Below are 19,533 nucleotides of genomic sequence, written 5' to 3'. Positions count from 1 at the left end.
CTGGATCTCAGTGTCCAGGTAGAACGATGGGGGTGGAGATGCTCCTTGAGGTGTACAGGACTGTATACAGGTATACAGGTTCATCTCCTATTATACCTGGCATGCAAAAGCAGCTGTTACATGCAAATGGCTGGATTTGCCTAATGCAACATCAGCTGAGAAGCAGGGCGAGGAAGCAGAGATGGAAAGGAATAAGTGAGCCCACCAGTGCAAACAGGCTGCGGCGTGTGATTGACAGAGCGTCGCCTGCCCTTCTTCCAGAGTGGTCCAGGTGGCAGAGCATGAGACTCTGCACCTCAGGGTCAGGGGTTCAAGCCCCACGTTGGGCAAAGGATTCCTGCATTGCAGGGGGTTGGACCAGATCATCCTTGGGGATCTACAGTTCCGTGATTCATGGGGCACCTGAGTTATCAGGTGTGACAGGGGAGCCTGGATTCCCAGCTCACCTGACATCCAGGTGCCTCGCTCTCTTGCCAGCATCAAAGGTTTGAGCGCTAGTGGTGTCCCTCTGAAACCCCCTCTTCGCATTATGAGCCTAAGACGAGCCGGCAGGATCAGGCCAACAGCCCGTCTACTCTGTCCATGGAGGCGCAGGTCCATTCTGTGTCCAGGGCAGCTATCTACCAGCTCCACCTGGTACGCAGGCTGAGACCCTACCTGCCTGCGGACTGTCTCACCACAGTGGTGCATACTCTAGTTCTCTCTCGCTTGGACTACTGCAATGCGCTCTACGTGGGGCTACCTTAGAAGGTGACCTGGAAACTACAACTAATCCAGAATACGGCAGCTAGACTGGTGACTGGGAGTGGCCACAGGGACCACATAACACCAGTTCTGAGAGATCTGCATTGGCTCCCAGTACGTTTCTGAGCACAATTCAAAGTGTTGGTGCTGACCTTTAAGGCCCTAAACGGCCTCAGTCCAGTATACCTGAAGGAGCGTCTCCATCCCCATCGTTCTGCCCAGACACTGAGGTCCAGCGCTGAGGGCCTTCTGGCAGTTCCCTCCCTGCGAGAAGTGAAGATACATGAAACCAGGCAGAGGGCCTTCTTGGTGGTGGCGCCCGCCCTTTGGAATGCTCTCCCATCAGATGTCAAAGAGATAAACAACTACCTGACATTTAGAAGACATCTGAAGGCAGCCCTGTTCAGGGAAACTTTTAATGTGTGACATTTTGATGTGTTTTCAATCCTTGTTGGAAGCCGCCCAGAGTGGTAGACATCCATAGCCTTAATCTCTTCGGTAAATGCATTGAATTTTCTTATTAAGGCTGCCCAGGTTGGTCGCCATCACTGCCTCCCCTCCTGCCCCTGGGGAGTCAGCCCCATGGATTCCAGTGTTACGATACAAGGAGGGAAACTCTTCTCTGCTTTCTGTGCGCCATGCGTGATTTTACAAACTTCTATTGCATTGCTTCTCTTCCTCGCCTTTTCTTGAAACGAACACATTTTAAAAGTGCTGCAACCTTTCCTCACAGGGGGAATTGCTCCACTCCCTTGATCGTTTTCGCTTGCTCCAACAAAACGTTTCCTCACCGGAATTGCAACTCGAGAAACTCTTCTGCTCGTGCTTTGCAGCAGCAGCAGGCTGAGCCCAGAATTCAGCGTTCGAAACTCCCATTGTTCTAGGCGCGTTTTGCAACAAGGCAGTTCTTTAGCTTGGGCAGTTTCTCAGCTCTGGGTGCAATACGGCGCCTAAGATTTCAGAGCAAAACTGCAGAGTGGAAGGAAAAGTGGACCTTTTTCTGCCTCTCCACTTCCAGCTACTCTCTGAAGACTGGAGAAGAGACCCTCTTAAGAATATTCGGTGGGTGGGCAGGGGAAATGAACATAATATTTTAGCTGCAGTTCATTTATTTTCAGCCTTGTATTCTTGTTATAAAAAAGCACGCCTAGACATTCCGTTGTTGCGCCCATAACCTAGGTTGAAGGTGCCATTTAGCTCCTAGCCTTCATATCTCAGTTTCTAACACTGATTGGGCAGTGCCTGGGATGTCACTAACCCATCTCTCTTCAGCAGTATTCCAATTGCTTTTAAATCGGTTGTGCCAGGGTGAGCTCCCGTTGCTCGGTCGCAGCTCCTGCCAACCTAGCAGTTCGAAAGCATGTCAAAGTGCAAGTAGATAAATACTTCCGGCGGGAAGGTAAACGGCGTTTCTGTGCGCTGCTCTGGTTCACCAGAAGCGGCTTAGTCATGCTGGCCACTGGTCAAATAGCTGTACGCCGGCTCCCTCGGCCAGTAAAGTGAGATGAGCGCCGCAACCCCAGAGTCGTCCGCGGCTGGACCTAATGGTCAGGTGTCCCTTTACCCTTTACCTTTTTATGTATTTTAAGTTTTTTGTATTAATCCAGCATATTTTCTTTTAATTGCTGAATGATTCTGTGTGCATTGCTGCAGCCTTTGGCTAGGTGCGGTAAAACTGACTGAGTGACACAGAAGGAAACCCACTGTGTCTCCAGGTTGGCTGCCCCATCTCTGAGCATCCCGGTTGCAGCCGGCCGAGGTGTGTGGAGACCCTTGCAAAACAGGCAGTGGGTGAGGCCAGGCTCGGGGGAGAGCCCCCCAGAAACTTCTCCCCCCTGCCTGCCAAACCCCAGGGTGCTTGCCTTCTGCAATCTCCCTCCAGAGGAGGGGCAGCTGGGCAAATGGGAAGGACCCTGAGAATAGACACGAGAGGGGTGAAAAATGCAATACCCCACTCCAAAAAAAGTGAGTTTGGTTCTGCTGCCGCAGAGGCCACTTTCCCAGAAACGGCAGAGGAACTGGGGCCCTGCTTCCCATTTCAGAACTTCAGCTTCTGGTGAGCAAACGTCACCTGAACCCTCCAGATCAGCAGTTCCCTAACTTTTGGGGGCCACCCCCTCGGTGCCATAAACTCACCCCCCCCAATAGTGGTTTGCATGACCCACTAAGGAAGGCAAGAGCGCAGTCATATTCAAAACAGTCACAATGAATCGCACACATATTCAAAATACAATTTAAGCTGTTCAGTTTGATGTATAAAATGTATATAGATCACTTGGTTGCAGAAAACCTCGGTTTATCAAAAGAACAAAATGGTGAGATTGTCATATGTGTGTGTGTGTGTTTTAGCATATCATTTTCAACAGTAATTAAACATACTTTTACATCTTATTCAATTTTTTTTTACTTCCATCAGTCCTGTCTGAAATTTTGCCAATCTAATCTCTTACTACAGTATGCATATTTTGTTTTCCCTATTGCATTTCAAATTCATAACCAATATCTCTATCTTTTTCTACTTTGTAAAGCTTCGTATATTTCTCCTTACAAAACTTCTTGTAGTCCTGCTAGCATAATTTGTTGATTACAGTTGCCCTTCGAATAGTTCGGTGAGATTGTCAGCTGTTACAACTATGAAGACCGTGAGAAAAAAAGTTAAAAACCAGCAATAAACTAAAAACACACCGGCAAGCTAAACATCCGGGTGGGCTTGTCTAAGGGAAATGGTTTTTATCAGGCGCCGAAAAGTGATGGAGCAGCCGGATTTCATGAGGCAGGGAGTTCCAGAGGGGAAGTTCCGCCACACTGAAAGATTGAACTCTTACAAATGGGAAACACATTTGAACCTGTGGTAGTATTCTAGTATTTACACCTCCAGTGCCCTCCCAGGATGGGAGGATTTGGGGGAGGGGGGGTTGGACAGGAAGTTGGCTATAAAAAGATCTTTTCTGCTCCCCTGGAATTTTGGCACCTGCAGTTCCTAATTTAAAAGCCTCTGGCGCTACAAATCTCTGGTCGCGAGAGCACAGGTCTTGCTCCAAAGGATTTTTTTGCGACGAATGGGCTCTGCGCAGATCTGTCCTCGTTCTCAGGGAACCCGAAGGTGCCCTTAGCATTCATTATGTTTGGGGCTTTTGAGGAAATTCCATGCTAGAGCTCATTAGGAAAGGGATTTAAAATAAAACAGGCTGAATCATGAAAACATTCTTCAAATCTTGTGGTGCTCCTGGGATAACTGTGTCCATTTCTGGTTGCCTTGCCTCAGAATGGAACTGGAAAAAGTTTGGAAAGGGGCAAGCAGAACGATCAAGAGGGTAACTCCTCTATGAAGAAAGATTGCAGCATTTGGGGATGTTTAGTTTAATAATAATAATAATTTTCTATTTATACCCCGTCCTTCCTGGTTCAGGAAACCGGGCTAAGGGCGGCTAACAACAAATTTAAAACACTTAATTGATGCAACAAAAAACACAGTATAAAAAAAGCCAATGCAATTCTGGGCTGCATCAATAGGAGTATAGCATCTAGATCAAGGGAAGTAATAGTGCCACTGTATTCTGCTCTGGTCAGACCTCACCTGGAGTACTGTGTCCAGTTCTGGGCACCACAGTTCAAGAAGGACACTGACAAACTGGAACGTGTCCAGAGGAGGGCAACCAAAATGGTCAAAGGCCTGGAAACGATGCCTTATGAGGAACGGCTAAGGGAGCTGGGCATGTTTAGCCTGGAGAAAATGAGGTTAAGGGGTGATATGATAGCCATGTTCAAATCTATAAAAGGATGTCACATAGAGGAGGGGGAAAGGTTGTTTTCTGCTGCTCCAGAGAAGCGGACACGGAGCAATGGATCCAAACTACAAGAAAGAAGATTCCACCTAAACATTAGGAAGAACATCCTGACAGTAAGAGCTGTTCGACAGTGGAATTTGCTGCCAAGGAGTGTGGTGGAGTCTCCTACTTTGGAGGTCTTTAAGCAGAGGCTTGACAACCATATGTCAGGAGTGCTCTGATGGTGTTTCCTGCTTGGCAGGGGGTTGGACTCGATGGCCCTTGTGGTCTCTTCCAACTCTATGATTCTATGATTCTATGATAAAATGTGAATGACAATAAATTCAGAATTCAAAAATAAATTTGGGGGGGAAATCCATCCAATAAACATTAGATGATCACCAGGGCTAGCTGCCTAAATTAGTCCTATTTGGGTCAGCCAGGAGGCCAGGGGAGAATTAGCTGTGGGATCCCAGAGCGGGGAATCTTCGTAAAAAGTTTAGTTTAGAGAAAAGAGGCTGCAGGATAGAAGTAGCGTTAGGAGAAAGCGGGCAGGGGGGAAAAGCCTGTGCCCTTTTCTCATAGCATTAGAACCCCAGTGAACCTCAATATGGAAGTTAAAAAAGGAAGTCCTTCGTGCAGCACATAGTTAGCCTATGGAACTCCCTGCCACAGGGAGATAGCTTTAAAAGAGGATTAGGCCAATGCACAGAGGGGAAGGTCTCCTGTGCAAGGCCCGCGGACCCGCCTGGCCCTAGCGCTGACCCCGTCCGCTTTGATCAGGCTTTCTCTGGGCGATTTCCTAAGCAGGTGGGTGGTGCTCTCTGTGAATCAATAGGGGGGAGCTTTGATTTCCTGCCTCTGACAGCGAAATGTCTTGGGTCGTGTCTTTGCCTAGCTGGCTTCCTGTTTAGATTTCTGCAAGCGGCGGCGTTTCCCTTCTCCTGACATCAAAGGCAGCCCCCCCCCGGCCATGGGAGATTTTCCTGGGCGGGGATCCTGAACGGGGGCGCTGTGGAAGGGACCCCAGCTTTGGAACAGAGACTAGCGTTAAATAAGTTGGAGTTCTTGTTATTAAATATACCAATATAAGTTTCAATAGTGGGAGTGGTCGCTACTCGCAAATCAATAGTGATGCCGTTAAGAAGATCTTATCTTATCTATCCCTTTAAGCACATATAAAAGGTAATAGGCTCACTTCCAAATTGAAAATGCACAGAAAAGCTCAAGATTCTTATTATTATTAAATTATTATTATTATTATTATTATTATTATTAAGATACACGTTGATCTACTCACACTTAGGTGAGGAATCATATGATTATAGGCTGCCTTAGAGCTTTTAATTTGATTCAACACATGTAATTATTATTATTATTATTATTATTATTATTATATTATTTCTGAGAAACGTAGAAAATAACAGGATATATATTTATACTAACATGAATTTACTGCTTTTTGATCTATAATTGACTTCTGACTTGCTCAATGATTGAAACTAAGACCTTCAAGTTGAATCTGACTGTGGACTAACATGAACTTATCTCTACTCATAAACTCTTATCTCTAATTCTGTAACGAATTATTGTGTTATACATATCCTTATGAGCTTGAGTTTGTAATCTCTGAGTTTGTAATCCTTGTCAGAATACCTACTTTTGAATGGATTAGTTTTTCTTACAATTGACTATTGATTTGCGAGTAGGGACCACTCCCACTACTGAAACTTATAGAATCATAGAATCATAGAGTTGGAAGAGACCACAAGGGCCATCGAGTCCAACCCCCTGCCAAAAAGGAAACACCATCAGAGCACTCCTGACATATGGTTGTCAAGCCTCTGCTTAAAGACCTCCAAAGTAGGAGACTCCACCACACTCCTTGGCAGCAAATTCCACTGTTGAACAGCTCTTACTGTCAGGAAGTTCTTCCTAATGTTTAGGTGGAATCTTCTTTCTTGTAGTTTGGATCCATTGCTCCGTGTCCGCTTCTCTGGAGCAGCAGAAAACAACCTTTCTCCCTCCTCTATGTGACATCCTTTTATATATTTTAACATGGCTATCATATCACCCCTTAACCTCCTCTTCTCCAGGCTGAACATGCCCAGCTCCCTTAGCCGTTCCTCATAAGGCATCGTTTCCAGCTTATATTGGCCAGAGTTCTTGGTGTGCTTTTTTGTTGGAACACAGACTGGCAAGAAGAAAAGGAGAGCCCTGCTGCTGGATCCGTTTCTTCTCAGTGGCCAACCAGGTGCCACGAACCTTCGCGCAGGATTTGAGCATCAAAGGCCTCTCCCCTCCGGAGGTTTCCAGCAATTGGCATTTGTCTAATCCCCTTCTAAGGTCATCCAGGTTGGTGGCCTCTTGTGGCAGGGAGTTCCGAAGTTTAACAATGCGCCGCACAAACAGATACCTGCCTTGATCCATCTTCCGTCCTCCAACGGTCAAATTCCTGGGACATCCACGAGTTCTAGTGTTAGGAGAGAGGGAGAAAGACTTTTTTTGGGGGGGGGTGTCCTCCAACTCTGAACCAGGAGAAGGCTTTTAATTTCATTTTTTTAAGCCTGCCGTGATTTAGTATATATTATTTGTCCCTTGATTAGTTTGTCACATTCTTGTGTGGTTGGCTGAACAGAAAATGAGTTACTGTGAAAGGTATTGCTGCTGCAGAGACCTCCGTTTTGGTGTTTCGCAGCTCCTGTTCTGGAAATAGGATGTTTGGTGTCCTTACTGTTAATTTTTTTTAATAACTATTATTTGAGTGGGTGGGTGGGAAAGATGATACGATTAAGCTTGGCGTGGAGGAAATGGGCAGCAAAAGCTTTTCTCCCTCTCTTGTCCTTGGCGGACATTTAATGAACGTAGGAAGATTCGAAACAGATAAAAAATCCTTCTTAACACAGCACATACTTAAACGGCGGAACTCCCTGCCACAGGGATGAACCACCAACCTGGACGGATTAGAGGATTAGAGAAATTCATGGAGGAGGAGAGGGTTTACCGAAAAGGTGCGTATAGTTCAAGCTCTGGTTTTCCCAGTAGTGATGTATGGAAGTGAGAGCTGGACCATAAAGGAGGCTGATCGCCGAAGAATGGATGCTTTTGAATTCTGGTGCTGGAGGAGACTCTTGAGAGTCCCATGGACTGCCAGAAGATCAAACCTCTCCATTCTGAAGGAAATCAGCCCTGAGTGCTCACTGGAAGGACAGATCCTGAAGCCGAGGCTCCAATACTTTGGCCACCTCATGAGGAGAGAAGACTCCCTGGAAAAGACCCTGATGTTGGGAAAGATGGAGGGCACAAGGAGAAGGGGACGACAGAGGACGAGATGGTTGGATGGTGTTCTCGAAGCTACCAGCATGAGTTTGACCAAACTGCGGGAGGCAGTGGAAGACAGGAGTGTCTGGCGTGCTCTGGTCCAGAGGGTCACGAAGAGTTGGGCACGACTAAACGACTAAACAACAACAACAACAACTAGCCACAATGGCTCTGCTCTGCCATCCACAGTGATGCTTCTGAATGCTAGTTGCTGGAAACCCCAGGATGGGGAGAGGGGTCTTGGGTTCGAATCCTGATTGCAGGCTTCCCATAGGCTTCTGGCTGGCTACTGTGAGGACAGGATACTGGGCTGGACGGGCCATTGGCCTGATCCAGCAGCCTAGTCTTGTGCTGCGCTGGGTGGTCTCCAGCTCCGGAGAGACAGGGGACGTCAAAGCGTCAAAACTCCTGCCAGCTTTTCCTTACCTGAAGAGCAAAGCCCGAGGGGGCAGCTCCTGTGGGTCGTCCCCCTCCCCACAGCCCCCCCCACAGCCCAGAAACAAGGACCTGCCTCTCCGCCTTGCCAAGAAACCTTTTAGGCAACTGCCTCTCAGCTTCCCCCACTTTGCGGATTTAAGATTAATGGCAGTCGGAGCCGGACGCTGTCAAGGCCAGAGCTGGGCTAAATATACCAAAAGCTGCCGGGTGTATTTATGGATCAGGCCGCTTCCTCACCACCCAGCCCCACAGACTCTGCTAGACGAGAGAGCGGCTTTCCTGGCTGTCGTCAGGTTGCGGGGGGGGGGGGGGAGCTTCTGAGGCTTCTTGTATAGCAATGATGGCCAAACATGGCCCTCCAGCTGTTTTGGGACTACAACTCCCATCATCCTTAGCTAACAGGGCCAGTGGTCACGGATGATAATAATAATAATAATAATAATAATAATAATAATAATAATAATAATAATAATAAAAGAATAAGTAATGTTATTTATACCTCCCCAGCCAAGACTGGGCTCAGAGAGGCAAACACCAGGTATAAAAGCAATTGATTAAAATACAACTTAAAAAACAAGATTAAAATGCAGCCTCCTTTCAGTAGAAACTCAAATCAAAAACTTTTTTGGGGATGAAAACATCAAATCAAGGCCAACTATCCAGACTGGTCCTACGTGGGCCAGAAAAAAAGCCAGGGAAGTCCCCAAATAGGAGTTCCATCACAGAAGGAGAAAGGAAAAAGGAAATGATGGGAATTGTAGTCTCAAAACAGCTGGAGGGCCAAGTTTGGCAATCTCTGCTCTATAGGGACAGCAATTGGGGTGTTTAGGAGAGGCTTAGTGCACTTAACTCCCATTGCCCCCCCTAAGATATTTACTGAAATCCAAGGAGCCCCCCCAGGAAGGCTTGTGTAAGGCCTGCACTTATTGCAACAGTCTATCATGCATTGGGAACATCGAGGCTGGACTACTGTAAGGCGTTCTTTGTGGGGCTGCCCTTGGGGGCGGTTCGGAAGCTCCTGCTGGTGCACAATGCTGCAGCCAGATTGCTGACGGGGGCTTCTAGTCGAGAACATGGGGCCCCACTGTTGAAACAGCCACACTGGTTGCCCACTTACTGCCTTTCCAGGTTTAAGGTCCTTGTGTTAACAACACCAACACCAACAACAACAACAACAACAACTTATTATTTATACCCTGCCCATCTGGTTACAACAACAACAACAACAACAACAATTTATTATTTATACCCTGCCCATCTGGTTGGGTTTCCCCAGCCACTCTGGGCGGCTTCCAACAGAATATTAAAATACAATAGTCTTATTAAACATTAAAAGCTTCCCTAAACAGGGCTGCCTTCAGATGTCTTCTAAAAGTCTGGTAGTTGTTTTTCTCTTTGACATCTGCTGGGAGGGCGTTCCACAGGGCGGTGCCACCACTGAGAAGGCCCTCTGCCTGGTTCCCTGTAACCTCACTTCTGGCAGCGAGGGAACCAAAATAAGCCAGTGTGGAACTAAGAGCAGGGAGAGAGGAGACAATTCTACTATTCGTGTGAAGCCGCCATCCAACTGCCTTAAGGACTCCGCTCTGGATTGGTGTGGGGTTCACCCGAGCCTTTTCTTCTCCCAGAGATATCCCACAAGGCAGTGGAGGTTTAGGACTAGAATTTCCCTTCTCCTAGATGGGCTCCCTTCCCAGGTGGCTGAGCCCTTTCTGCCCCTCAAAGGTGGGGCATAAATGCAAATACAGTGGATGCTTGGGTTGCGAAAGCGATCTGTGCAGGATGCATGTTCGCAACCCACAGCATCCACAACCCACAGTGGCACGTCTGTGCACGCGCAGGTTGCGATTTAGCTCTTCTGCGCATGCGCGACCACCAAAACCTGGAAGTAACCCGTTTCGCTGGTCCGCAACCCAAAAAAACGCAACCTGAAGTGTCTGTAACCCGAGGTATAATAATAATAATAATAATAATAATAATAATAATAATAATAATAATTTTTTTTATATATATCCCATCCTCCCCAGCCGAAGCCGGGCTCAGGGCGGCTAACAACAATAAAATAAGACAACATTTTAAAATCATTTCATTAAAAAATTACTTCAAATCAAATCGATGGCAACCATTGGGTAGAGTTCTGTGAAGATTGCCGAAGGAGGGAGTCAGGCTGTGCCCTGGCCAAAGGCCTGGTGGAACAGCTCTGTCTTGCAGGTCCTGCGGAAAGATGTCAAGTCCCGCAGGGCCCTGGTCTCTTGTGACAGAGCGTTCCACCAGATCGGAGCCACAGCCGAAAAAGCCCTGGCTCTGGTTGAGTCCAGCCTAACAGTATGACTGTAATAGAGCACACATTATTTGACTTCACACGAGTACAGCGCCCCAAGGCCTCCTTGCTTGCGCTCCTCGCGTCATGCACAGGCTTGGGGGTCTTCCACATGTTCTCGAAACAGGTCCGTGCTTTAAAGCACAGTTTCTGAGCATGTTTCTTTTTGCCCTGGCCCTTTCCCTGCAAAACTCCGCTCTTTACTGCTGAATTGGAACAAACAGCAATTCGAGTTTTCTTCCCAGACCTTAGTCACTGCCTGTGATCTCGCTAGAGACTCGTGATTCTTGCTTCTGAATCATTTCCTGCTTTCAGCGGCCGGCTGGCAGCTCCCAGCCCCTCTCTGCCTCTTGCCCTCCAATCGCCGGCCAGCCGGCCCTTATCTCTGACCCTCAGAGCAAGGGAGGGAGGCGGCTGGTGTGGAGGTTCGCTTTGCTGCTTGCCTTGGCGCTTGGCAGGGCTGGGGAAGGCTGTCTGGGATGGGCAAGGGGGAAAGATGCCCACTGGTCAGACCCCAAAGTGGAGCCTCCAGGGGCAGTAAGAGCAACAGAGCAGCCCCGCAGGATCAGGCCAGTGCCCTGTCTCCTCCACCATCCTCTTCTCCCAGCAGACAGCCATATGCCACAGTGGGAAACTCGCAAGCAGGATTTGAGCACCAGAGCACCACCCCCTAGCAAGTGGGATTCAGAAGCATGGCTGAAATGAATTATTTGATTTTACATTTATATTTGCTCCTAAGAGCCGACTTCCTTCCTTCCTTCCTTCTTCTGGCTTTTTATATCACATCTAAATTTTTCACATTGTTGTCATCCATTTTGTATATTATTGTTCTTCTTTCGTATTGGTCCATAGAGTGTCTATAGCCAAATAAATCCTCCTGTATATACAATTCTTATTGTCTATTCATTTACAACTACCATTGGTTAGATTAATCACATTATACATATTATTTTTCATTATTTTCTTTATCCATAAATTTTCTTTGTATTTCACATTATGAGGTTTATTTCAGTTCTGCTGGTTTCACTGTTTCACCTTATCCTTCCTATGCATGACAGAAATTTTCCCCGTTCCTTTTGAAATGTTTCATCGCCATGTTGTCGAATTCCCCCCGTTAATCTAGCTATTTCTGCATATTCCATATTCTGCATATTCCATTACCTTCTGTCGCCATTCTTCTACTGTGGTAATTGCTGTTGAGTATGTAAATGAAGATCAATGAAGAATATTATGAATTGAAATGAATTATATGATGCCTTTCCTTGTATCAAAGCAAGTAACCCAGTCTCAGAGAGATGCAGATCTCGACAGACGGAGGGCATGAGATGCTTGCTTGCAGATCTGTGTGGAACAGCTACTGGTTGGGGGGGGGGGCTGTTGTGTTCACCCCTGAGAGAGCTTGGGGGGGTTGCTTCCAGATGGGTGTCTGATGTAGGATGTAGGATCTTGCTGCTGGATCAGGCCAATCGCTCATCTGGTCCACCATCCTGTTCTCACAGTGGCCAACCCACAAGAGTCTCCCTTTCTTGCTGGGACAAGCTTCCCTCCCCACTGGTTTCCCAGAATCAGAAGAGACAGAAAAAGGGCAGAGGAGAAGTGAGCTTCACGCAAGCACAGTCTCCGATTGCTTGGACAAAGTTCTGGAGAGGAAGGGACTTAGATGGTTGTGGGGAAGCGGGGACTTTCAGTCTCGGCAACCGACTCATGGGGCAAGACCTACCAGGGATAAGCTGCTGCGCTCATGAAGCCTGACGCTTTGCCCGGTCTGTGCAGTTTGCATTCTTGCTAATGAAGAGTTGACGCCAGCTTGCACAGTGTGATTTACTGCCGGCTCGTTCCTGACAATACCGAGCGAGGCATGCAGACAATACTGAGCGAGGCATGTAGACAACACTGAGCGAGGCATGTAGACAATACTGAGTGAGGCATGTAGACAATACTGAGCGAGGCATGTAGACAATACTGAGCGAGGCATATAGACAATACTGAGTGAGGCATGTAGACAACACTGAGCGAGGCATGTAGACAATACTGAGTGAGGCATGTAGACAATACTGAGTGAGGCATGTAGACAATACTGAGTGAGGCATGTAGACAATACTGAGCGAGGCATATAGACAATACTGAGTGAGGCATGTAGACAATACTGAGTGAGGCATGTAGACAATACTGAGCGAGGCATATAGACAATACTGAGTGAGGCATGTAGACAATACTGAGCGAGGCATATAGACAATACTGAGTGAGGCATGTAGACAATACTGAGTGAGGCATGTAGACAACACTGAGCGAGGCATGTAGACAATACTGAGTGAGGCATGTAGACAATACTGAGTGAGGCATGTAGACAATACTGAGCGAGGCATATAGACAATACTGAGTGAGGCATGTAGACAATACTGAGCGAGGCATGTAGACAATACTGAGCGAGGCATATAGACAATACTGAGCGACGCATGTAGACAATACTGAGCGAGGCATGTAGACAATACTGAGCGAGGCATGTAGACAATACTGAGCGAGGCATGTAGATAATACTGAGCGAGGCATGTAGACAATACTGAGCGAGGCATGTAGACAATACTGAGTGACGCATGTAGACAATACTGAGCGAGGCATGTAGACAATACTGAGCGAGGCATGTAGACAATACTGAGCGAGGCATGTAGACAATACTGAGTGAGGCATGTAGACAATACTGAGCGAGGCATATAGACAATACTGAGTGAGGCATGTAGACAATACTGAGTGAGGCATGTAGACAATACTGAGCGAGGCATATAGACAATACTGAGTGACGCATGTAGACAATACTGAGCGAGGCATGTAGACAATACTGAGCGAGGCATGTAGATAATACTGAGCGAGGCATGTAGACAATACTGAGCGAGGCATGTAGACAATACTGAGTGACGCATGTAGACAATACTGAGCGAGGCATGTAGACAATACTGAGCGAGGCATATAGACAATACTGAGTGAGGCATGTAGACAATACTGAGCGAGGCATGTAGACAATACTGAGTGAGGGTGGCCTCAGTCTAAGCAGCTTCTTCCTCTTGGGCTTCTCCTCGCCCTGACTGTGTCTTCCTTCCGTCTCTCCCCCTGCAGATTTCTGAAGGCGAGAGGAGAGGAGGTGCCAGAGCAGCCGCCATGCAGAGCATCAAGTGTGTGGTGGTGGGGGACGGGGCGGTGGGCAAGACCTGCCTGCTCATCTGCTACACGACCAACGCCTTCCCCAAGGAGTACATCCCCACCGTCTTCGACAACTACAGCGCCCAGAGCGTGGTGGACGGCCGGACGATCAGCCTCAACCTGTGGGACACGGCCGGCCAGGAGGAGTACGACCGCCTGAGGACGCTCTCCTACCCGCAGACCAACGTCTTCATCATCTGCTTCTCCATCGCCAGCCCGCCCTCCTACGAGAACGTCAAGCACAAGTGGTACCCGGAGGTGTGCCACCACTGCCCCGACGTCCCCATCTTGCTGGTGGGCACCAAGAAGGATCTCCGCTCCAGCCCGGAGGCGGTGAAGAAGCTGAAGGAGCAGAACCAGGTGCCCGTCAGCACCCAGCAGGGCATCAGCCTCTCCAGGCAGATTCACGCCGTCAAGTACATGGAGTGCTCGGCCCTCAACCAGGAGGGCATCAAGGACGTCTTCACGGAGGCCGTCCGTGCCGTCCTCAACCCGGCCCCCGTCAAGGCCAAGAGACCCTGCGCGCTCTTGTGAAGGGGGACGCTGCCCAGCGCTGACCCTGCCTGCCAGGGCCGCAAACGGGTGCCCTCGGGGGTGGCTGGCCGTTCGGGGCTGGGGGGTCTCCTTATCCCGTTCCCTCTCCTGAATGAAGGATCCACACCCCTCCTCCTCTCTCTTCCCCAGATGTGACTTTTCCTTTCTGTCTTTGCCACCGTTCCTGCCCAGATTCCCCGATTCAAATTACTAGGAAGGAGATCGCAACCTTTGGAAGGCGTAAGCTGTTCGGCAGCGAAGCGGATAACCTGGGGAGGTGTGCTCGCCTTCCTCGGGGGGCTTTTCGGCAGGGATTCTTGAGCTGCGGTTGCCGCATCGCAGAGGGTGGTCTAGCGGCCCTCGGGGGTCCCCTATGATTCTGTGGCTCAGCTCGTTTGGATTAGCCAGGGACCCAAGGCCACGGATGACACTGCAGTGTCCAAGAGGGAAAAACAGCCACATTTGCACTAATGACCTGCACAGTTTGCCTGGGGGGACGACAGCGATTCCTGGGTGTCTCAGGTCCCCAAACACCGTCTCTGGTTGCTGGGACCTCATTTCTCCCTCTTCTTTTGGGGCAAAGCCTTTTGGGGGGCTTCCAAGCCACTGCTCCGCTCAAGCTCTTGAGAACCTGATGGACCTCAGAAACATATTGTCCGAAAGGACATCCCCCAGGAGACAATGGCAAGGCAGACGGACGCAGAGATCTGTGGGGTTCATCCAGCCCCCCTGCAAAAACTTTCCTCTTGGGAGCCCACAGCCACACAGAGAGCTGCGACTCGGCAGGGACGTTCTGTGCACTGAGATGATCCCCCCACCCCTTGCGACTCCTCCGTGACAATTTGGGACCTGGCAGCTGTCAACAGAGAAGGTTCCTTTGCAGTCCTCCCTTCCTCTCCTCTGGGCTTTCGTGCCTGCTTCTCAGGGCTTTGGGGGGGGGGCGCTGATCTCCCCGTCTCCATCTCCCCACCTGCCTTTCTCCAAATCGAGCCCCAGTTGGCGGCTGCACCAATTGCACCTGAAGTACCTACTTGCCTTAAGGAACCTGCGGCGAAATGCAGGACACCTCCTGTTTACAGAGCCCGGCACTTGGGGTTTCGTTTTATTTTCCTAAGGGGCTTCCTGGAGCCCAGCCTTTGCAAACCTGGCGCCCTCCTGCAGCTTCGGACTACAACTCCCATCAGCCCCAGCCAGTCCATGAATTACTGCCGTGCCCTCTGCGTGGGGCTTCCCTTGCTCCTGATCCGGGAGCCACAGCCAGTGCAGAATGCTGCAGCACAATTGCTGACGGGAGTGAGACCCTGCCAGCGTAGAACTCCTGGGGCTCAGAGATCTGCACCAGCTGCCAATCTGCTGCTGGGCCGAGTTCAAGGTGTTACTGTCAGAATATAAAGCCCTTAATAACTTGGCACCTGTTTACCTGCCAGATCGCATGACCACAACCGCTTTGATCAGCAGAACTGGCACGGTTACAGGTGCCACAGCAACCTGTTCCGCATTGGTGAGAACTCAAATCTCTCAGTGTGGCAGCACCTACACTTTGGAAATCCCTGTCTCTAGACATCAGGCAACTGCTTTTGCTGTGCTCTTCTTGGTGCCTGCTAGAGACATTTCTTCTGTTCAGACAATCCTGCCCGGATCTTTAGAAAGTCCACTTTGAGTTTTAAAATCTGTTTTTAGTCTTATTGCTCTTTTAACTTTTCAAAAGCTTTCAGATTGTTGCAGTGAGGGCTGGGCGATATGTGTTTTTCAACATCACGATATATCACCAGCTAAACATCACGATAAACATATATCACAATGTCTGAAATAAGGATAGGGCTATGGAGAGGCGCGCCGATCGGGAGGTCGACAGTTCAAATCCCTGCGACAGGGTGAGCTCCCGTTGCTCAGTCCCAGCTCCTGCCAACCTAGCAGTTCAAAAACACACCAGTGCAAGTAGATAAATAAGTACCGCTCTGGCGGGAAGGTAAACGGCATTTCTGTGCGCTGCTCTGGTTCGCCAGAAGTGGCTTAGTCATCCTGGCTACATGTCCTGGAAGCTGTCTGTGGTCAAACGCCGGCTTCCTTGGCTTATAGAGCGAGATGAGCGCTGCAACCCCAGAGTCAGTCATGACTGGACCTAATGGTCAGGGGTACCTTTACCTTTACACACACACACACACACACACACACACACACATATATATATATATTCACAATATATTGCCAGATCAAAAATCATGAAACTGATTATCACAATACAGACTTCAAACGGCTTTTGGAAGTTATATCAATATATCGCCTAGCCCTCATTGCAGTTAATTTTCCTGATGCATAATTTTATTATTTGGATTTATTTTTTTGTAAACTGTTTTGAGGTTCTTGGTTTTTTCCTCTCCCCCCTTTTTTTTTACAATTCAGCAATGCGTAAATTTTATGAAATAATAAAATCAATAAAAATGAGTCCCAGGCAGCTGCAGGGGCACCAGGCTTGCAAAAGGCTTGCAGAGACTTCCCATTCATCTAGGCAGTTCTTCTCCCTGAGATGCACTGTTCACAGCCCCAGAGGCTCCGGTCAAACTGACTGTCTGTGGTGTGTGTGTCGTCCCCCCCGCCCCACCGCACTTCCTTCTGAAAAACAGGAACTCCTGCCTTCCCGGCCTGCTAGAAGTGGACTCTTTCGCCTTTCATATTTCTGCAGTCAGTAGCCAGGGGCGTTGTGTGTGTGAACACTTAACAGTAAAAAGACAGACTAGGAAGAATGCTGTGATAACCAAACCTCTGCAGTTCCCCACCTGCTTGTTCCAGCTACGTGACTCCAACTGAGAAGCCCCCACTGGCTTGTGCATTGCCCACCCATTGCTCAGCTTCGCAGCACAGTCAGAGGACCTTGAGTGGCGCTCCATGAACCACCGCCAGCAGCAGCAGCAATTGAGTTTCGTTCAGGTGTTCCATGGCAGGTCTGCAAAACTGCGATTAAAAATCAAGCAGTGCATGGCCAGTCACTACAACAGGAAGGGGGGGGGGATAATTAAGTGATCCCTGGTGTATGTGTGTGTGTGGTGGGGACTAGAAACTTGCTGGAATGTTTTTGAACTGGAGAGTCTCAGGATCTGAATTGCTCCGGCAGATGGCGAGTTTTCTGGCGCCACGGAGAGCCCAGCCACAGCCCCTCGTGCCTCCATTTTGCTTTCTTAATTGCCTCCGGTGGAAAGAAGAACCTTTGGCGTCGTCACGCTCCTTGCGCAACAGGCCAGTGAAGCTTCCTGCCTCTGAATCGGACTCATAAGCTGCAGCCAGCCGGCAATGCGGGGAGGATGTTGGCATGACCTGACCCGAGAGGTCCTCCTCGCCTCGTCTCCCTTCAGCAAGGGGAGGAAGGAGGCTTCCCATTCCGGACCTTCTTTCCTCCTTTAAAATCACATTGTGCAAAAGTACCTGGAGTGTTTTCTCTTGCTGGCCTCAGATAAATAAAGATGCAGCTCCAAACCACCCCCCCCCCACATCCTCTCTATTCTTGGACCTCTTTTGAAACCGTCCAGGTCGGTGCCCATCGCTGCTTCCTGCAGGAAGGAACGAGGGACATAGTTTAACTGCAGGAGGAAGGCCTTTTTAAAGTCCCAAATCCTTCCACTTTGTGGGATGCCCAAGAGTTCTAGTGTTACGCGGGAGGAAAAGTTTCTCGGTCCACTTTCTCCAGGTCATGCAGGAGGTGGGGGTGGGGTGGGGGTGGTTCCAGCTTGCCAAAGGCGGGAATTGAGTAGGGGGGACGTTCTCAGCCTCTGGAGACCCCACAGGCAGCATGTGGCCCAGAGACTTGGCCTTCCAAGTCGAAAGTAGCCTGGCCGCAGGTGGACCTGGGCTCTGCGTCGGTGGGTGCGCAAGAGGCTTCTTAAGGGCTGTGGACCTAGGAACTAGGAGTCTTGGTTGACCACAAACTTGGCATGAGCCAACAATGTGATGCGGCAGCTAAAAAAGCCAATGCAATTCTGGGCCTCATCAATAGGAGCATAGCATCTAGATCAAGGGAAGTAATAGTGCCACTGTATTCTGCTCTGGTCAGACCTCACCTGGAGTACTGTGTCCAGTTCTGGGCACCACAATTCAAGAAGGACACTGACAAACTGGAACGTGTCCAGAGGAGGGCAACCAAAATGGTCAAAGGCCTGGAAACGATGCCTTATGAGGAACGGCTAAGGGAGCTGGGCATGTTTAGCCTGGAGAAGAGGAGGTTAAGGGGTGATATGATAGCCATGTTCAAATATATAAAAGGATGTCACATAGAGGAGGGAGAAAGGTTGTTTTCTGCTGCTCCAGAGAAGCGGACACGGAGCAATGGATCCAAACTACAAGAAAGAAGATTCCACCTAAACATTAGGAAGAACTTCCTGACAGTAAGAGCTGTTCGACAGTGGAATTTGCTGCCAAGGAGTGTGGTGGAGTCTCCTCCTTTGGAGGTCTTTAAGCAGAGGCTTGACAACCATATGTCAGGAGTGCTCTGATGGTGTTTCCTGCTTGGCAGGGGGTTGGACTCGATGGCCCTTGTGGTCTCTTCCAACTCTATGATTCTATGACTCTGCCGTGTCTGCGCAGAGAGGGAAATGCTGAGGGAGGTGAAGCGGGAGCTGAGGCTGCATTTTCAGTTCCCCTCAGCTAAAACTGCAACTGAGAGGGAGGGCCTGGCTGGCGCCAAATGGATCAGGCTGGGCCAGAGGCCGCACAATAACCCAGAGGTCACAGGAAGCCCTTGCCGCTCTCGGAGCACAGCTGGAGCCCTTCGCGCCTCTTCTAAGAAGTGGATCAGGCCAATGACTCACCCAGTCCAGCATCTTAATCTTGCAGTAGAAGCTGAGCTATTGTGGCTAGCAGCCACTGATAGCTCTTCCCATGAATTTGTACAAACCCCTTTTAAAGCTGTCCAAATTAGTGGCCATCGCTTCCTCCTGCAGGACTTCCTTTTATCCTGGTTTTCTCAAGGTTTGGCTTCACTGGACCCCTGCAAGTTCTCTGGGTTGCCAGAAGACGGAGCAACTGCTTGGAAGCGGCTGCCTTCAATGGAGCAAAGTGTCTGGGGGGGGGTGTCCCCCTCTCCCTGGCCGCCACCCTTCGCTCCTCCCTCCAGAGGCTCAGCTCCCATCTCCCGGAGACCTTCTGCACCCAAAGCAGGCCCTCTGCTCCTAAGGCAGCCTCACCCAGCTGGGTGCTGCCCATGACTACAACTCTTCCCAGCCA

General features: G+C 49.3%; 1 protein-coding gene and 1 long non-coding RNA gene across 3 annotated transcripts in view; one reads left to right on the top strand and one right to left on the bottom strand.

Moving 5' to 3' along the window:
* Positions 1–17,795, top strand: part of RHOG (ras homolog family member G) — a 38,729-nt gene extending 20,934 nt beyond the window's left edge. For both annotated transcript variants that reach the window (XM_083500057.1, XM_083500056.1), the window contains exon 2: positions 13,702–17,795. In XM_083500057.1, the coding sequence (XP_083356183.1) occupies positions 13,744–14,319 (576 nt within the window). In that variant the 5' untranslated portion in view covers positions 13,702–13,743 and the 3' untranslated portion in view covers positions 14,320–17,795. The remainder of the gene's footprint in view (positions 1–13,701) is intronic.
* Positions 16,338–19,135, bottom strand: LOC310705420. Its single transcript, XR_014525261.1, has 3 exons — positions 18,877–19,135; positions 16,495–18,208; positions 16,338–16,464 (listed from the first exon to the last, which is right to left on the bottom strand). It is a non-coding gene; the product is annotated as an uncharacterized lncRNA (long non-coding RNA).
* Positions 19,136–19,533: the final 398 nt, after the last annotated feature.

Source organism: Podarcis liolepis (genome assembly GCF_965112155.1).
Source record: "Podarcis liolepis genome assembly, chromosome: 4".
NCBI lineage: Eukaryota > Metazoa > Chordata > Lepidosauria > Squamata > Lacertidae > Podarcis > Podarcis liolepis.
The sequence above is the reverse complement of the archived record's forward strand: the minus strand, read 5'-3'. Positions and strand labels throughout refer to the sequence as shown.